This window comes from Oncorhynchus kisutch, unplaced genomic scaffold (genome assembly GCF_002021735.2).
Source record: "Oncorhynchus kisutch isolate 150728-3 unplaced genomic scaffold, Okis_V2 scaffold1174, whole genome shotgun sequence".
Taxonomy (NCBI): domain Eukaryota; kingdom Metazoa; phylum Chordata; class Actinopteri; order Salmoniformes; family Salmonidae; genus Oncorhynchus; species Oncorhynchus kisutch.
This window is the reverse complement of record NW_022263119.1, coordinates 54,869-74,485: the sequence shown is the minus strand read 5'-3', so window position 1 is coordinate 74,485 and position 19,617 is coordinate 54,869. Positions and strand designations below refer to the sequence as shown.

At 45.6% G+C, this 19,617-nt stretch overlaps 1 protein-coding gene across 1 annotated transcript; it reads right to left on the bottom strand.

The window, feature by feature from the left end:
* Positions 1-2,644: 2,644 nt before the first annotated feature.
* Positions 2,645-16,156, bottom strand: LOC109877313 (ATP synthase subunit d, mitochondrial-like). The gene is given in 7 exon segments (XM_031817859.1): positions 2,645-2,964; positions 3,831-3,893; positions 5,551-5,622; positions 13,965-14,061; positions 14,919-14,967; positions 14,970-15,053; positions 16,005-16,156. Coding segments are annotated over 6 exon segments (483 nt in total). The 5' UTR covers positions 15,040-15,053; positions 16,005-16,156; the 3' UTR covers positions 2,645-2,832.
* Between the last annotated feature and the right edge of the window lie 3,461 nt (positions 16,157-19,617).

Genomic DNA, 19,617 nt, shown 5'->3' with positions numbered 1-19,617 from the left:
GTCTGCCCAAACCCCTAACATCAGCAGCAAGTCCAGCAGTCTGCCCAAACCCCTAACATCAGCAGCAAGTCCAGCAGTCTGCCCAAACCCCTAACATCAGCAGTCTGCCCAAACCCCTAACATCAGCAGCAAGTCCAGCAGTCTGCCCAAACCCCTAACATCAGCAGTCTGCCCAAACCCCTAACATCAGCAGCAAGTCCAGCAGTCTGACAGAGAACCCAGAATAACACTGAGACCGAGCCTCATGTAGAAGAGGCCCTGGAGACCTCTCAAGTTTCCAACCATGAGATTTATACTGTAGTCATAGCAAAGGAGGAACAATACTGACACGCACGCACGCACGCACGCATGGTTTTGGTCGTGGCCAAAACCATGTGAAGTTGTCCAACTTAAGTCATGACTTAAGTCATGATGGATGAGATACAGACCACTGAGACAACACTAGATCCTCCTATAGTCATCAGAACACTGAGACAACACTGGGTCATCCTATAGTCATCAGAACACTGAGACATCCTATAGTCATCAGAACACTGAGACAACACTGGGTCATCCTATAGTCATCAGAACACTGGGTCATCCTATAGTCATCAGAACACTGAGACATCCTATAGTTATCAGAACACTGAGACATCCTATAGTCATCAGAACACTGGGACATCCTATAGTCATCAGAACACTGAGACAACACTGGGTCATCCTATAGTCATCAGAACACTGAGACATCCTATAGTCATCAGAACACTGAGACATCCTATAGTTATCAGAACACTGAGACATCCTATAGTCATCAGAACACTGGGACATCCTATAGTCATCAGAACACTGAGACAACACTGGGTCATCCTATAGTCATCAGAACACTGAGACAACACTAGGTCATCCTATAGTCATCAGAACACTGAGACAACACTGGGTCATCCTATAGTCATCAGAACACTGAGACAACACTAGGTCATCCTATAGTCATCAGAACACTGAGACAACACTAGATCCTCCTATAGTCATCAGAACACCAGGGGGGGTTGCCCAGTCCAGAAACAGCATCTAGCCCATACCACCTTGGCACGTCTTGGCTGTGCCTGAAATGGTTCCCTATTTAGAGGGATACTTCTCATCAGGACCCACAGGGCTCTGGTCAAGTAGCGTAGGGCACTAGAAAGGGATTAGGATGCCATTTGGTACACAGATTTGAAAGGATTGAGAAGGTCATTAGAGAATGGGTAGGGGTTGTTTCTGAACTAGGCCCGTCACACCTGAGCAGAAGATCAATGCTACCTACCTGTAGACATGAGAAAACCGAGGACAGGAAACAAGACCTCTTCCCATGACTTGTGAGTTGGATTGACACAGACAAGTAATTTAGTTTCTCCAAATAAATGTCACCAGGGGATGAAACCAGTCCAGTTCTAGGAGGGGAGATGTGTTCTAATGTACATCAACAGGCTACATCCCAAATAGCACCCTATTCCCTATATAGTGCCCCAGTCAAAAGTAGTGCACTTTATAGGGAATAGGGTGCCATAGGGTTGTGGTCAAAAGTAGGGCACTGTATCGGGAATAGGGTGCAGTTTGGGACACGCACATTGTTAGACATTGTCTATATGGTGTCCAACAGTTATACTGTATGTTACTGAATGTTACAGCCTCCAGTATTTATGCTGCAGTAGTTTATGTGTCGGGGGGCTGGGGTCAGTTTGTTATATCTGGAGTACTTCTCCTGTCCTATTCGGTGTCCTGTGTGAATCGTCTAATTCTCTCTTTCTTTCTCTCTCTCGGAGGACCTGAGCCCTAGGACCATGCCCCAGGACTACCTGACATGATGACTCCTTGCTGTCCCCAGTCCACCTGGCCATGCTGCTGCTCCAGTTTCAACTTCCACCTGACTGTGCTGCTGCTCCAGTTTCAACTGTTCTGCCTTATTATTATTCGACCATGCTGGTCATTTATGAACATTTGAACATCTTGGCCATGTTCTGTTATAATCTCCACCCGGCACAGCCAGAAGAGGACTGGCCACCCCACATAGCCTGGTTCCTCTCTAGGTTTCTTCCTAGGTATTGGCCTTTCTAGGGAGTTTTTCCTAGCCACCGTGCTTCTACACCTGCATTGCTTGCTGTTTGGGGTTTTAGGCTGGGTTTCTGTACAGCACTTTGAGATATCAGCTGATGTACGAAGGGCTATATAAATAAATTTGATTTGATTTACTGAATCAACACAAAGCACCAGTAGATTCCCTTCCTCCTTCCCAGGAGATGGTGGGATCTTCTCTGGAGGGAACCGACTTGGACAGATAGACAGCGGAGAGGATTGTCCAACAGAAAGCACCAGTAGATTCCCTTCCTCCTTCCCAGGAGATGGTGGGATCTTCTCTGGAGGGAACCGACTTGGACAGACAGACAGCGGAGAGGATTGTCCGAGCAGCACGTCTGCCGTAGCCTAATACAACAGTCCTATATTACTGAATCAACACAGAACATCAGGATATTCCCTTACTCTAAACGTCCTAAGTTATTATGGAAAATCCTTTCACACGAGTTGATGAACGAACATAAAAATGTGCCCTCGCATAATAGGTGTAACTACTATCACCCCTTAAGAGTCTTATGTTAAATAAACGTTGCACAGAATGACACAAATCATATTCAGTTTCCATAAATGTTTATTTCCATTCAAAAGGACCAGATGACCTTTCCTCAGTCGCTCAATAACAATAAGCAGTTATTTCACAAAACTGTCTGTCGATGAAACGGGACTTGACTTTATACATAGGACACTATACAACCTTTCATCAGAGGAAAGTATATTATCTAGGAAGCGCCGGGGGCCAGTTTACAGCTCAGCGATGGGCTTGTGAGGCCAGTACGGGTGCTTCTCCTTGTCCAGCTTGGTCTCAGGGAACGTGTCGTTCAGATCATCGATGGTCATCTGGTCGAAGGGAATCATGTTCTGGAACTTCTCCAGCTGGAAGAGAGGAAGGTGGATCAACAGAGAGAAGAGAACTACATGTCTCGAAATAGTGGAAGGTAGATGAACAGAGAGAACTACATGTCTCTAAATAGTGGAGTTTCTCAGGGGGTCTACTGCTGACTGGTACTGTACATGTCTCTAAATAGTGGGGGGGTCTACAGGGGGTCTACTGCTGACTGGTACTGTACATGTCTCTAAATAGTGGAGTCTCTCAGGGGGTCTACTGCTGACTGGTACTGTACATGTCTAAATAGTGGGGGGGTCTACTGCTGACTGGTACTGTACATGTCTCTAAATAGTGGAGTTTCTCAGGGGGTCCAGACTGCTGACTGGTACTGTACATGTCTCTAAATAGTGGAGTTTCTCAGGGGGTCTACTGCTGACTGGTACTGTACATGTCTCTAAATAGTGGAGTTTCTCAGGGGGTCTACTGCTGACTGGTACTGTACATGTCTCTAAATAGTGGAGTTTCTCAGGGGGTCTACTGCTGACTGGTACTGTACATGTCTCTAAATAGTGGAGTCTCTCAGGGGGTCTACTGCTGACTGGTACTGTACATGTCTCTAAATAGTGGAGTTTCTCAGGAGGTCTACTGCTGACTGGTACTGTACATGACTCTAAAAAGTGGAGTTTCTCAGGGGGTCTACTGCTGACTGTGTACTAAAATATAAAGAGACATTCTAGGGAAATCCGGGTGTAGGGGAGTGTGTGTGTGTGTAGGGGAGTGTGTGTGTGTGTAGGGGAGTGTGTGTGTGTGTGTGTAGGGGAGTGTGTGTGTGTGTAGGAGAGTGTGTGTGTGTAGGGGAGTGTGGGTGTAGGGGAGTGTGGGTGTGGTTTGGAGTGGCGTGTGTGTAACCCACCTCCTTCTCATACTGGCCAATACGAGCTTTGGAAGCCTCCACGTAGGCAACAGCAGCTTTGTTCTGAAACAAAGAAGAAATATAACCAATAATAATGGGAGGAGGCATCAAGAGCAGTGAGTGCTTTGCATAATGAGGCGTTGCCTCTTGAAATGGAACTCTGAGCTCATTCATCACCTCTTCCTCCAGGACAGAGAACAATACAACATAACAGTGTCAATGTGCCACAATACACATTTAATGTTTTATTAATTAGCTAGCTACTGTAATATTAATACAGGAATGAGGTGGAGCACAGTGAAGAGTCATTCTGAATCACTACAGCAGAGCAGTGAAGAGTCATTCTGAATCACTACAGCAGAGCAGTGAAGAGTCATTCTGAATCACTACAGCAGAGCGGTGAAGAGTCATTCTGAATCACTACAGCAGAGCAGTGAAGAGTCATTCTGAATCACTACAGCAGAGCACAGTGAAGAGTCATTCTGAATCACTACAGCAGAGCACAGTGAAGAGTCATTCTGAATCACTACAACAGAGCACAGTGAAGAGTCATTCTGAATCACTACAACAGAGCACAGTGAAGAGTCATTCTGAATCACTACAGCAGAGCACAGTGAAGAGTCATTCTGAATCACTACAGCAGAGCACAGTGAAGAGTCATTCTGAATCACTACAGCAGAGCACAGTGAAGAGTCATTCTGAATCACTAAAGCAGAGCACAGTGAAGAGTCATTCTGAATCACTACAGCAGAGCACAGTGAAGAGTCATTCTGAATCACTACAGCAGAGCACAGTGAAGAGTCATTCTGAATCACTACAGCAGAGCACAGTGAAGAGTCATTCTGAATCACTACAGCAGAGCACAGTGAAGAGTCATTCTGAATCACTACAGCAGAGCACAGTGAAGAGTCATTCTGAATCACTACAGCAGAGCAGTGAAGAGTCATTCTGAATCACTACAGCAGAGCACAGTGAAGAGTCATTCTGAATCACTACAGCAGAGCACAGTGAAGAGTCATTCTGAATCACTACAGCAGAGCACAGTGAAGAGTCATTCTGAATCACTACAGCAGAGCACAGTGAAGAGTCATTCTGAATCACTACAGCAGAGCACAGTGAAGAGTCATTCTGAATCACTACAGCAGAGCACAGTGAAGAGTCATTCTGAATCACTACAGCAGAGCACAGTGAAGAGTCATTCTGAATCACTACAGCAGAGCACAGTGAAGAGTCATTCTGAATCACTACAGCAGAGCACAGTGAAGAGTCATTCTGAATCACTACAGCGGAGCACAGTGAAGAGTCATTCTGAATCACTACAGCAGAGCAGTGAAGAGTCATTCTGAATCACTACAGCAGAGCGGTGAAGAGTCATTCTGAATCAATTCAGCAGAGCGGTGAAGAGTCATTCTGAATCACTACAGCAGAGCAGTGAAGAGTCATTCTGAATCACTACAGCGGAGCACAGTGAAGAGTCATTCTGAATCACTACAGCAGAGCAGTGAAGAGTCATTCTGAATCACTACAGCAGAGCAGTGAAGAGTCATTCTGAATCACTACAGCAGAGCAGTGAAGAGTCATTCTGAATCACTACAGCAGAGCAGTGAAGAGTCATTCTGAACCACTACAGCAGAGCAGTGAAGAGTCATTCTGAACCACTACAGCAGAGCAGTGAAGAGTCATTCTGAACAGTAACTTCTAACCCCGAGCTACTACTCACCGCCTCGGCCTCCTGTGTGTTGATGGCGGCGGTGGCTGTGTCCTTGGGCTCAGGGATGGTCAGGGCTGAGAACTGAGGAGGATAGGAGATGGGTGAGATGAGGACAGGGGGGTGAGATGAGGACAGGGGGGTGAGATGAGGACAGGGGGGTGAGAATAGGAGATGAGGACAGAAATAGAACAGACCAATATTAACTTAAGCACTTTGGGACAAACGTTGTTGTAAAAGGGATTTATAAATGAGTGTCATCACAATACCCCCACCATCACAATACCCCCACCATCACAATAGACCCACCATCACAATACCCCCACCACCACAATACCCCCACCATCACAATAGACCCACCACCACAATACCCCCACCACCACAATACCCCCACCACCACAATACCCCCACCACCACAATACCATCACCACCACAATACCATCACAATACCCCCATCACAATACCACCACAATACCCCCATCACAATACCACCATCACAATACCCCCATCACAATACCCCCATCACAATACCCCCATCACAATACCCCCATCACAATACCCCCATCACCACAATACCACCACAATACCCCCATCACCACAATACCACCACAATACCCCCATCACAATACCCCCATCACAATACCCCCATCACAATACCCCCATCACCACAATACCACCACAATACCCCCATCACACCACCATCTCAGATGTTCCTTGGCAAAAAAGACCAAACGAAGCAGAACTCTCTGGTCCTTTAAAACCTACAGAATCTAAATTATTATTGTGTGTTACAGCTTGAATAATAAACAAATGTGACTCTGGCTGACAACATGAGACAACATGAGACAACATGAGACAACATGAGACAACACGAGACAACACGAGACAACACGAGACAACACGAGACAACACGAGACAACACGAGACACACGAGACAACACGAGACAACACGAGACAACACGAGACAAACGAGACACACGAGACAACACGAGACAACACGAGACAACACGAGACAACACGAGACAACACGAGACAACACGAGACAACACGAGACAACACGAGACAACACGAGACAACACGAGACAACACGAGACAACACGAGACAACACGAGACAACACGAGACAACACGAGACAACACGAGACAACACGACAACACGAGACAACACGAGACAACACGAGACAACACGAGACAACACGAGACAACACGAGACAACACGAGACAACACGAGACAACACGAGACAACACGAGACAACACGAGACAACACGAGACAACACGAGACAACAGAGACCAACACGAGACAACACGAGACAACACGAGACAACACGAGACAACACGAGACAACACGAGACAACACGAGACAACACGAGACAACACGAGAACAACACGAGACAACACGAGACACATAGACAACACGAGACAACACGAGACAACACGAGACAACACGGGAGACAACACGAGACAACACGAGACAACACGAGACAAATGAGACAACATGAGACAACACGAGACAACACGAGACAACACGAGACAACACGAGACAACATGAGACAACATGAGACAACATGAGACAACACGAGACAACACGAGACAACACGAGACAACCGAGACAACACGAGACAACATGAGACAACATGAGACAACACGAGCAACACGAGGACAACACGAGGACAACACGAGACAACACGAGACAACATGAGGCAACATGAGACAACATGAGACAACATGAGACAACATGAGACAACATGAGACAACACGAGACAACACGAGACAACACGAGACAACATGAGACAACATGAGACAACATGAGGCAACATTAGGACTGTTTTCCTCCAGGAACGTCTGGCTGACAACACGAGGCAACATTAGGACTGTTTTCCTCCAGGAACGTCTGGCTGACAACACGAGGCAACATTAGGACTGTTTCCCTCCAGGAACGTCTGGCTGACAACATGAGACAACATTAGGACTGTTTTCCTCCAGGAACATCTGGCTGACAACATGAGGCAACATTAGGACTGTTTTCCTCCAGGAACGTCTGGCCGACAACATGAGGCAACATTAGGACTGTTTTCCTCCAGAAACGTCTGGCTGACAACATGAGGCAACATTAGGACTGTTTTCCTCCAGGAACGTCTGGCTGACAACATGAGGCAACATTAGGACTGTTTTCCTCCAGGAACGTCTGGCTGACAACATGAGGCAACATTCGGACTGTTTTCCTCCAGAAACATCTGGCTGACAACATGAGGCAACATTAGGACTGTTTTCCTCCAGAAACGTCTGGCTGGCAACATTAGGACTGTTTTCCTACAGAAACGTCTGGCTGACAACATTAGGACTGTTTTCCTCCAGAAACGTCTGTCTGACAACATGAGGCAACATTAGGACTGTTTTCCTACAGAAACATCTGTCTGACAACATTAGGACTGTTTTCCTACAGAAACGTCTGTCTGACAACATGAGGCAACATTAGGACTGTTTTCCTACAGAAACGTCTGGCTGACAACATTAGGACTGTTTTCCTCCAGAAACGTCTGGCTGACAACATGAGGCAACATTAGGACTGTTTTCCTCCAGAAACGTCTGGCTGACAACATGAGGCAACATTAGGACCGTTTTCCTACAGAAACGTCTGGCTGACAACATTAGGACTGTTTTCCTCCAGAAACGTCTGGCTGACAACATGAGGCAACATTAGGACTGTTTTCCTCCAGGAACGTCTGGCTGACAACATTAGGACTGTTTTCCTCCAGAAACGTCTGGCTGACAACATGAGGCAACATTAGGACTGTTTTCCTCCAGAAACGTCTGGCTGACAACATGAGGCAACATTAGGACTGTTTTCCTCCAGAAACGTCTGGCTGACAACATTAGGACTGTTTTCCTCCAGAAACGTCTGGCTGACAACATGAGGCAACATTAGGACTGTTTTCCTCCAGAAACGTCTGGCTGACAACATGAGGCAACATTAGGACCGTTTTCCTCCAGAAACGTCTGGCTGACAACATGAGGCAACATTAGGACCGTTTTCCTCCAGAAACGTCTGGCCCACAACATGAGGCAACATTAGGACTGTTTTCCTCCAGAAACGTCTGGCTGACAACATGAGGCAACATTAGGACTGTTTTCCTCCAGGAACGTCTGGCTGACAACATGAGGCAACATTAGGACCGTTTTCCTCCAGAAACGTCTGGCCGACAACATGAGGCAACATTAGGACCGTTTTCCTCCAGAAACGTCTGGCTGACAACATGAGGCAACATTAGGACTGTTTTCCTCCAGGAACGTCTGGCCGACAACATGAGGCAACATTAGGACTGTTTTCCTCCAGAAACGTCTGGCTGACAACATGAGGCAACATTAGGACTGTTTTCCTCCAGGAACGTCTGGCTGACAACATGAGGCAACATTAGGACTGTTTTCCTCCAGAAACGTCTGGCTGACAACATGAGGCAACATTAGGACTGTTTTCCTCCAGGAACGTCTGGCTGACAACATGAGGCAACATTAGGACTGTTTTCCTCCAGAAACGTCTGTCTGACAACATGAGGCAACATTAGGACTGTTTTCCTACAGAAACGTCTGGCTGACAACATTAGGACTGTTTTCCTCCAGAAACGTCTGGCTGACAACATGAGGCAACATTAGGACTGTTTTCCTCCAGAAACGTCTGGCTGACAACATGAGGCAACATTAGGACTGTTTTCCTACAGAAACGTCTGGCTGACAACATTAGGACTGTTTTCCTCCAGAAACGTCTGTCTGACAACATGAGGCAACATTAGGACTGTTTTCCTACAGAAACGTCTGGCTGACAACATTAGGACTGTTTTCCTCCAGGAACGTCTGGCCGACAACATGAGGACTGTTTTCCTCCAGGAACGTCTGGCTGACAACATGAGGCAACATTAGGACCGTTTTCCTCCAGAAACGTCTGGCTGGCAACATGAGGCAACATTAGGACCGTTTTCCTCCAGAAACGTCTGGCCCACAACATGAGGCAACATTAGGACTGTTTTCCTCCAGGAACGTCTGGCCGACAACATGAGGCAACATTAGGACTGTTTTCCTCCAGAAACGTCTGGCTGACAACATGAGGCAACATTAGGACTGTTTTCCTCCAGGAACGTCTGGCTGACATCATGAGGCAACATTAGGACTGTTTTCCTCCAGAAACGTCTGCTTCATGATGTTTCCTCAGCTTGTTTACTTCCTAGTACTGAGACAGCGGTATCTTGGCAACACTAATATAAATACATTTGATTGACTGAAGCATGAAGTTCCAGTACCCATCTCCGGTTGAGAACGCTTTCCATCATAATAATCACACCGATGTCTGATAGGGATCGATGAGGACATGTTCTACTCTGAAACAGCTTAGTAAACTGAGAACGCTTTCCATCATAATAATCACACAATGTCTGATAGGGATCGATGAGGACATGTTCTACTCTGAAACAGCTTAGTCATGATGTAAACTGAATCCACATTACAGCATGCTACTACATACCAGACTAATAATGTTGTGACTGAACCAGTGTGACAGTACCACAAAGTGGACAGAATACTACATACCAGATGACTGAACCAGCATTACAATACCACACAGTGGACAGGATACTACATACCAGATGACTGAACCAGTGTCACAGTACCACACAGTGGACAGGATACTACATATCAGATGACTGAACCAGTGTTACAGTACCACCCAATGGATAGGATACTACATACCAGATGACTGAACCAGTATTACAGTACCACACAGTGGACAGGATACTACATACCAGATGACTGAACCAGTATTACAGTACCACACAGTGGACAGGATACTACATACCAGATGACTGAACCAGTGTTACAGTACCACACAGTGGACAGGATACTACATACCAGATGACTGAACCAGTATTACAGTACCACACAGTGGACAGGATACTACATACCAGACTAATAATGTTGTGACTGAACCAGTGTTACAGTACCACACAGTGGACAGGATACTACATATCAGATGACTGAACCAGTGTTACAGTACCACACAGTGGACAGGATACTACATATCAGATGACTGAACCAGTGTTACAGTACCACCCAATGGATAGGATACTACATACCAGATGACTGAACCACACAGTGGACAGAATACTACATACCAGATGACTGAACCAGTATTACAGTACCACACAGTGGACAGGATACTACATACCAGATGACTGAACCACACAGTGGACAGAATACTACATACCAGATGACTGAACCAGTGTTACATTACCACACAGTGGACAGAATACTACATACCAGATGACTGAACCAGTGTTACATTACCACACAGTGGACAGAATACTACATACCAGATGACTGAACCAGTGTTACAGTACCACACAGTGGACAGAATACTACATACCAGATGACTGAACCAGTGTTACATTACCACACAGTGGACAGAATACTACATACCAGATGACTGAACCAGTGTTACATTACCACACAGTGGACAGAATACTACATACCAGATGACTGAACCAGTGTTACAGTACCACACAGTGGACAGAATACTACATACCAGATGACTGAACCAGTGTTACATTACCACACAGTGGACAGAATACTACATAACAGACTAATAGGCTGAACAAAAATATAAAGTCAACATGTAAAGTGCTGGTCATATGTTTCATGAGCTGAAATAAAAGATCACCACATTTTCTATATGCAAAATGTTTTCTGCATTCCTGTTACTGATCAATTCTTCTTTGCCAAGATATTTAATCCCCCTGACAGGTCTGGCATATCAAAAAGCTGATTGAACAGCATGATGATTTCACAGGTGCACCTTGTACTGGGGACAATAAAAGGCCACTCTAAAATGTGCAGTTGTCACACAATGCCACAGATGTCTCAAGCTTTGAGGGAGCGTGAAATTGACATGCTGGCAACAGGAATGTCCACCAGAACTGTTGCCAGATGATTAAATTGTAATTTCTATACCATAGAGCCTACAGCATATATATTTTTTTGGGCAGTACATCCAACCGGCCTCACAAACACAGACCATGTGTAACCACGGCAGCCCAGGACGTCCACATCAGGCTTCTTCCCCTGCGGGATTGTCTGAGACCTGCCAACCAGACAGCTGATGAAACCAAGCAGCATTTCTGTCTAGAATAAAGCCCCTTTGTAGGGAAAAACTCATTCTGATTGGCTGGGTCTTGCCCCCCAGTGGGTGGGCCTATGCCCTCAGGCCCACCCATGGCTGCGCCCCTGGCCAGTCAAATGCAAATGCATGCTTTTCAACCGGTCGCTGCCTGCACCTGCATGCCCGACTAGCATCACCACCCTGGATGGTTCCGACCTAGAATATGTGGACGTCTATAAGTACCTAGGTGTCTGGCTAGACTGCAAACTCTCCTTCCAGACTCATATCAAACATCTCCAATCGAAAATCAAATCAAGAGTCGGCTTTCTATTCCGCAACAAAGCCTCCTTCACTCAAGCCGCCAAGCTTACCCTAGTAAAACTGACTATCCTACCGATCCTCGACTTCGGCGATGTCATCTACAAAATGGCTTCCAACACTCTACTCAGCAAACTGGATGCAGTCTATCACAGTGCCATCCGTTTTGTCACTAAAGCACCTTATACCACCCACCACTGCGACTTGTATGCTCTAGTCGGCTGGCCCTCGCTACATATTCGTCGCCAGACCCACTGGCTCCAGGTAATCTACAAGTCTATGCTAGGTAAAGCTCCGCCTTATCTCAGCTCACTGGTCACGATGGCAACACCCATCCGTAGCACGCGCTCCAGCAGGTGTATCTCACTGATCATCCCTAAAGCCAACACCTCATTTGGCCGCCTTTCGTTCCAGTACTCTGCTGCCTGTGACTGGAACGAATTGCAAAAATCGCTGAAGTTGGAGACTTTTATCTCCCTCACCAACTTCAAACATCAGCTATCTGAGCAGCTAACCGATCGCTGCAGCTGTACATAGTCTATTGGTAAATAGCCCACCCTTTTCACCTACCTCATCCCCATACTGTTTTTATTTATTTACTTTTCTGCTCTTCTGCACACCAATATCTCTACCTGTACATGACCATCTGATCTTTTATCCAGTGTTAATCTGCAAAATTGTAATTATTTGCCTACCTCCTCATGCCTTTTGCACACATTGTATATAGACCCCCCCTTTGTTTTCTACTGTGTTATTGACTTGTTAATTGTTTACTCCATGTGTAACTCTTTGTTGTATGCTCACACTGCTATGCTTTATCTTGGCCAGGTCGCAGTTGCAAATGAGAACTTGTTCTCAACTAGCCTACCTGGTTAAATAAAGGTGTTCTCAACTAGCCTACCTGGTTAAATAAAGGTGTTCTCAACTAGCCTACCTGGTTAAATAAAGGTGTTCTCAACTAGCCTACCTGGTTAAATAAAGGTGTTCTCAACTAGCCTACCTGGTTAAATAAAGGTGTTCTCAACTAGCCTACCTGGTTAAATAAAGGTGAAATAAAAAAATAAAAAATAAAATGTGAAGTCCATAGATTAGGGGCTAATTCATTCATTTTAATTGACTGACTTCCTTATATGAACTGTAACTCAGTAAATTCGTTAACATTTTGCATGGAACGTTTAGATTTCTGTTCAGTGTAGTTAAGTGTGTAACATTATTTCCCCCCCAGGTAGAGCTCATATTAAACTCATCACAGGCCTTAGTGTGTAACATTATTTCCCCCCCAGGTAGAGCTCATATTAAACTCATCACAGGCCTTAGTGTGTAACATTATTTCCCCCCCAGGTAGAGCTCATATTAAACTAATCACAGGCCTTAGTGTGTAACATTATTTCCCCCCCAGGTAGAGCTCATATTAAACTCATCACAGGCCTTAGTGTGTAACATTATTTCCCCCCCAGGTAGAGCTCATATTAAACTCATCACAGGCCTTAGTGTGTAACATTATTTCCCCCCCAGGTAGAGCTCATATTAAACTAATCACAGGCCTTAGTGTGTAACATTATTTCCCCCCCAGGTAGAGCTCATATTAAACTCATCACAGGCCTTAGTGTGTAACATTATTTCCCCCCCAGGTAGAGCTCATATTAAACTCATCACAGGCCTTAGTGTGTAACATTATTTTCCCCCCCAGGTAGAGCTCATATTAAACTCATCACAGGCCTTAGTGTGTAACATTATTTTCCCCCCAGGTAGAGCTCATATTAAACTCATCACAGGCCTTAGTGTGTAACATTATTTTCCCCCCCAGGTAGAGCTCATATTAAACTCATCACAGGCCTTAGTGTGTAACATTATTTTCCCCCCAGGTAGAGCTCATATGAAACTCATCACAGGCCTTAGTGTGTAACATTATTTTCCCCCCCAGGTAGAGCTCATATGAAACTCATCACAGGCCTTAGGATCTCACCTTGGATTCAAACTCAGCCACCATGCCGGCTCTGGCCACGTTGGTCTTATAGAAGCTCCAGTCGATGGTAACAGGCTTCTCTGGCAGAGAGGACAGCCTGTAGACAGAGCCATCAACAACAGCTCATTGATGTCACTTATAAAACTAATCATTGTGGGAAAGAGATTGTGGAGATTTTCATTTACAGTAGCATGCATGTACGAGACACACTCACTTTGCAGCGACCTGTGTGTCTTGGTTGACAATACTTTGTAATTCAACTCCAACGACACGCCCTTCACATAGGCATATAAAACGCTAGATGGGAGAATCCTAAAATTGTTTCTCATTTTCCCATTGACATCAATGCAAGTGAAAGTTTTACCTCTATTGGCTGGCTCTGAAGTGCAAGTCATGAACTAGGCCTAAATGTTAACTCTGGGTACTAGGCCTAAATGTTAACTCTGGGTACTAGGCCTAAATGTTAACTCTGGGTACTAGGCCTAAATGTTAACTCTGGGTACTAGGCCTAAATGTTAACTCTGGGTACTAGGCCTAAATGTTAACTCTGGGTACTAGGCCTAAATGTTAACTCTGGGTACTAGGCCTAAATGTTAACTCTGGGTACTAGGCCTAAATGTTAACTCTGGGTACTAGGCCTAAATGTTAACTCTGGGTACTAGGCCTAAATGTTAACTCTGGGTACTAGGCCTAAATGTTAACTCTGGGTACTAGGCCTAAATGTTAACTCTGGGTACTAGGCCTAAATGTTAACTCTGGGTACTAGGCCTAAATGTTAACTCTGGGTACTAGGCCTAAATGTTAACTCTGGGTACTAGGCCTAAATGTTAACTCTGGGTACTAGGCCTAAATGTTAACTCTGGGTACTAGGCCTAAATGTTAACTCTGGGTACTAGGCCTAAATGTTAACTCTGGGTACTAGGCCTAAATGTTAACTCTGGGTAGGCTACGTACTTGGCACCGATGGCGTCTGAGCGCGTCTTGAGGTTGTTGAACATGGCCTCTGGTTGGGGGGAACCCTCTCAGCAAAGGCCAACCAGTCAATGGCTTTCAATGCCGCACGTTTCCCAGCCATCTTTCTGTCTGTGTCTGTCAAAGATTGGAAACGGGGTCAACAAAAGTCCTTCAATAGAGCTGCTAAAACCCACAAGAGATACAGATCATAACATGGAAGAAAACCGTTAGACACTTGAGGGGATGGATCGTACATGCACGTCCTACTGCACGTCCTACTGCACTTCCTACTGCACTTCCTACTGCACGCCATGACATGTCCTACTGCACGTCCTACTGCACGCCATGACATGTCCTACTGCACGCCATGACATGTCCTACTGCACGCCATGACATGTCCTACTGCATGTCCTACTGCACGCCATGACATGTCCTACTGCACGCCATGACATGTCCTACTGCATGTCCTACTGCACGCCATGACATGTCCTACTGCACGCCATGACATGTCCTACTGCATGTCCTACTGCACGCCATGACATGTCCTACTGCACGTCCTACTGCATGTCCTACTGCATGTCCTACTGCACGTCCTACTGCACGTCATGACATGTCCTACTGCACGTCATGACATGTCCTACTGCACGCCATGACATGTCCTACTGCACGTCCTACTGCACGCCAATGCATGACCACACCGATCAGGCAGGTTGCGGTCACACACAGGTGACAATTTGACTGGCAGTGCACTGAGATTAGAAACTAGCTAGCCTGACTCTTCAACAACACGGTCATGTAGTGGCTACTGTTAGAGATGTAGCTATTATCTAACTGATCGGAGTCCTAACCAACACAAAAAAAGCCAATAGAAGTTCTGACAGCGCCAAACTCATGTTTGCTGACAGATGGCAAGCTGGTTAACGTTTTAGCTAAGTTAGCTCTCAAGCTACTAAACTAGGCTAACTAACAAATAGTCGTTAGCTTCGCCTAGCTACTGCAATCCAATAATGTAGCTAAGTGGATATTTTATACTTAGCCATATCATCTTATATAGTTATATTTTAGACATACAAATTCATATTTTACGTTCAAAGAGCAAGAGTCCGCTGAAGGTCTAGCAGTTAGCTAGTTAGTTGCCTAGCCAACACTGCAAGGTCAGAGCCCAGCTGCGGTGGATCTCAACCAATCGTCGACCAAACAGAATTCAAGTTGTTTTTAAAATCAAACTTTATCATCTGTCCCCATAGAATATACGTTGCAAAGATTAAAATATCGACGTTTAGATGCCATTTGAAGATAGATCATACCGTACAGTGGACAAGTTGTTCCAAATGTGAAGATGGTTCACCGGACACGGAAGTGACAGAAATAATCTCGACGAGAAACTACACCGTGGATTTGGGTTGCTGCCGCCTGCTGGCATATTGCACTCATTACATAGCAGATTGATCAGAACATATATATATATATATATATACACAGCGACCCAGCGACCCAGGTCCGTGCTTCATGTAGGCTTACCCTGGCGTGATGTTTTGAGAACCGCACAAATCTCTCTCCGACAAGGTCACTTTTAACACTAATTATCATAACGAATTTATTAGAGGAAATTGAGTTGAATATATTGCTAAAACTCACCTTATCCAAGAGAGAATTACACGGCTATCAAAACATAGCGCCAAATTAAGCCTACACCAAACACACAATTAATCAAACAAATGTTGTAAATTTCCCAATGTGAAAAAGGAATGGCCATTGGAACCATTTTTATGGGTATTATGACGCGTCCACTGTGCCAGATGGATTTATGACGTGAAATCGTCAGCCCTGTTATGGTCAAACCAGTTTCTTTATTTATTATGACGCGTCCACTGTGCCAGATGGATTTATGACGTGAAATCGTCGGCCCTGTTATGGTCAAACCAGTTTCTTTATTTATTATGACGCGTCCACTGGGCCAGATGGATTTATGGCTGATTTAACATGAAATCGTCAACCCTGTTACGGTCAACCATGTTACTTTATTTGGCACATAATAGGCACTATGGATTTGTATTATTATTTATTTAACCTCTTGAGATGGGAAAACATGCTTATTAAGTTGAACATGTTCATCTTCATGACAGAATGTAAAACATGAGGTGAAATCAAACCGTTTTTCCCCCACCCAGTTTCACTACCCAAAAGTGACTTAATGTGGTGGAACAAGCCATGTTTGCTAATATCATGAAAGTGAAGGTGCGTTTGTAGCCTACTACACAGTTACAAAATGGCGCACATTTCTTGGCAACATTAGAAGTCAGATAAATGTGTTGATTTGAAGGAAATGAGTCCTTTTAATGTTAAAAAAGAAACAACCTATCCCTCATTTTAAAGGTCAACCCTGTTACCTGATGTGAACTACAGATTATTATCCATTATGTTAACCAGCAGGGCTGACTTTTGAAAAAAGATTGAAGTGAGATTTGCAATGTGAATTTCATTGACCCCTGGCACAATCCCTAGATGAGGGACAGGGGGGTCCTCCCCCAGGATGATTTTACTGTTTTAAAGCTAATTTCCTCCAATTCTGCATATGTATTTTGACATGGTTTAGGCTTGTGACCAGGATGGAACATTTGGTGTATTCAGGATGCTTGGAAAATTAAATTAACTTAAAATTCGACAACTTTGTTACTTTGAGATCTTTTTTGGGGGGTGGGGGGGGGGGGGGGGGGGGGGGGGGGGGGGGATGGGGGGGGGGGATGGGGGGGGGGGAATTTAAAGTATGCTAATATTTTTTGTTCTTCTTTTTGTTGTTGGTTTTCCACTGTATTCAGACAGTAATGAAATAAGATAGGGAGACAGGCAAATGCTAGAAACAGTGGGAAGGCTGGAAGCAGGGATTGATCTCTGTTCTCAGGTGGAAAGTTGTATGGGACAAGTGACGGGGACACCAAGGCTGCACAGGAAGTTGTATGGGACAAGTGACGGGGACACCAAGGCTGCACAGGAAGTTGTATGGGACAAGTGACGGGGACACCAAGGCTGCACAGGAAGTTGTATGGGACAAGTGCCGGGGACACCAAGGCTGCACAGGAAGTTGTATGGGACAAGTGCCGGGGACACCAAGGCTGCACAGGAAGTTGTATGGGACAAGTGCCGGGGACACCAAGGCTGCACAGGAAGTTGTATGGGACAAGTGACGGGGACACCAAGGCTGCACAGGAAGTTGTATGGGACAAGTGCCGGGGACACCAAGGCTGCACAGGAAGTTGTATGGGACAAGTGCCGGGGACACCAAGGCTGCACAGGAAGTTGTATGGGACAAGTGCCGGGGACACCAAGGCTGCACAGGAAGTTGTATGGGACAAGTGCCGGGGACACCAAGGCTGCACAGGAAGTTGTATGGGACAAGTGCCGGGGACACCAAGGCTGCACAGGAAGTTGTCATATTAATGGTTGGTGGCAGTGGGTAACCAAATCATAGACTGCAGTCTGCTTGTCCATAGACTGTTTTCAAGGTAAAGACACAAACATTTTATATTTTGTAATGTGGGTGAACTATATGCTTAAATAGGGCTGGAAGAAAGTCATGCTTGCTCTCTAAACGTCACAATAAGCACAGTGGCTTGACTGCATTTATTAGACAAACAATGAATGACAGTGACAGATATACGAAGATGACAATCATCATTCTGTTGTCTTTTGCTCCAATGGGTTGAATAAAGTCTAGTAAAATATCTATCTAGATAAGTGATAACCCTGTCTAAATCTGATTATTACAACACTTACCTTTCATGAGGGTGGAGACATGGACCAGATCTTCATCATTCACTGATACAGTAAACGGTTTGGTTCGGAAAGAAACAGTCAAACTCTCTCTCCCTGGAGGGGAGATAACTGGGGATGAACCTAGACATCTCTCTCTCTCTGGAGTGGAGATAACAGGGGCTGAACCTGGACATCTCTCTCTCTCTCTGGAGTGGAGATAACAGGGGCTGAACCTGGACATCTCTCTCTCTCTCTGGAGTGGAGATAACAGGGGCTGAACCTGGACATCTCTCTCTCTCTGGAGTGGAGATAACTGGGGCTGAACCTGGACATCTCTCTCTCTCTGGAGTGGAGATAACTGTGGCTGAACCTGGACATCTCTCTCTCTCTGGAGTGGAGATAACAGGGGCTGAACCTGGACATCTCTCTCTCTCTGGAGTGGAGATAACAGGGACTGAACCTGGACATCTCTCTCTCTCTCTGGAGTGGAGATAACTGTGGCTGAACCTGGACATCTCTCTCTCTCTGGAGTGGAGATAACTGTGGCTGAACCTGGACATCTCTCTCTCTCTGGAGTGGAGATAACAGGGGCTGAACCTGGACATCTCTCTCTCTCTCTGGAGTGGAGATAACAGGGGCTGAACCTGGACATCTCTCTCTCTCTGGAGTGGAGATAACAGGGGCTGAACCTGGACATCTCTCTCTCTCTGGAGTGGAGATAACAGGGGCTGAACCTGGACATCTCTCTCTCTCTGGAGTGGAGATAACAGGGGCTGAACCTGGACATCTCTCTCTCTCTCTGGAGTGGAGATAACAGGGGCTGAACCTGGACATCTCTCTCTCTCTGGAGTGGAGATAACTGTGGCTGAAACTGGACATCTCTCTCTCTCTGGAGTGGAGATAACAGGGGCTGAACTGGACATCTCCTCTCTCTCTCTCTCTCTGG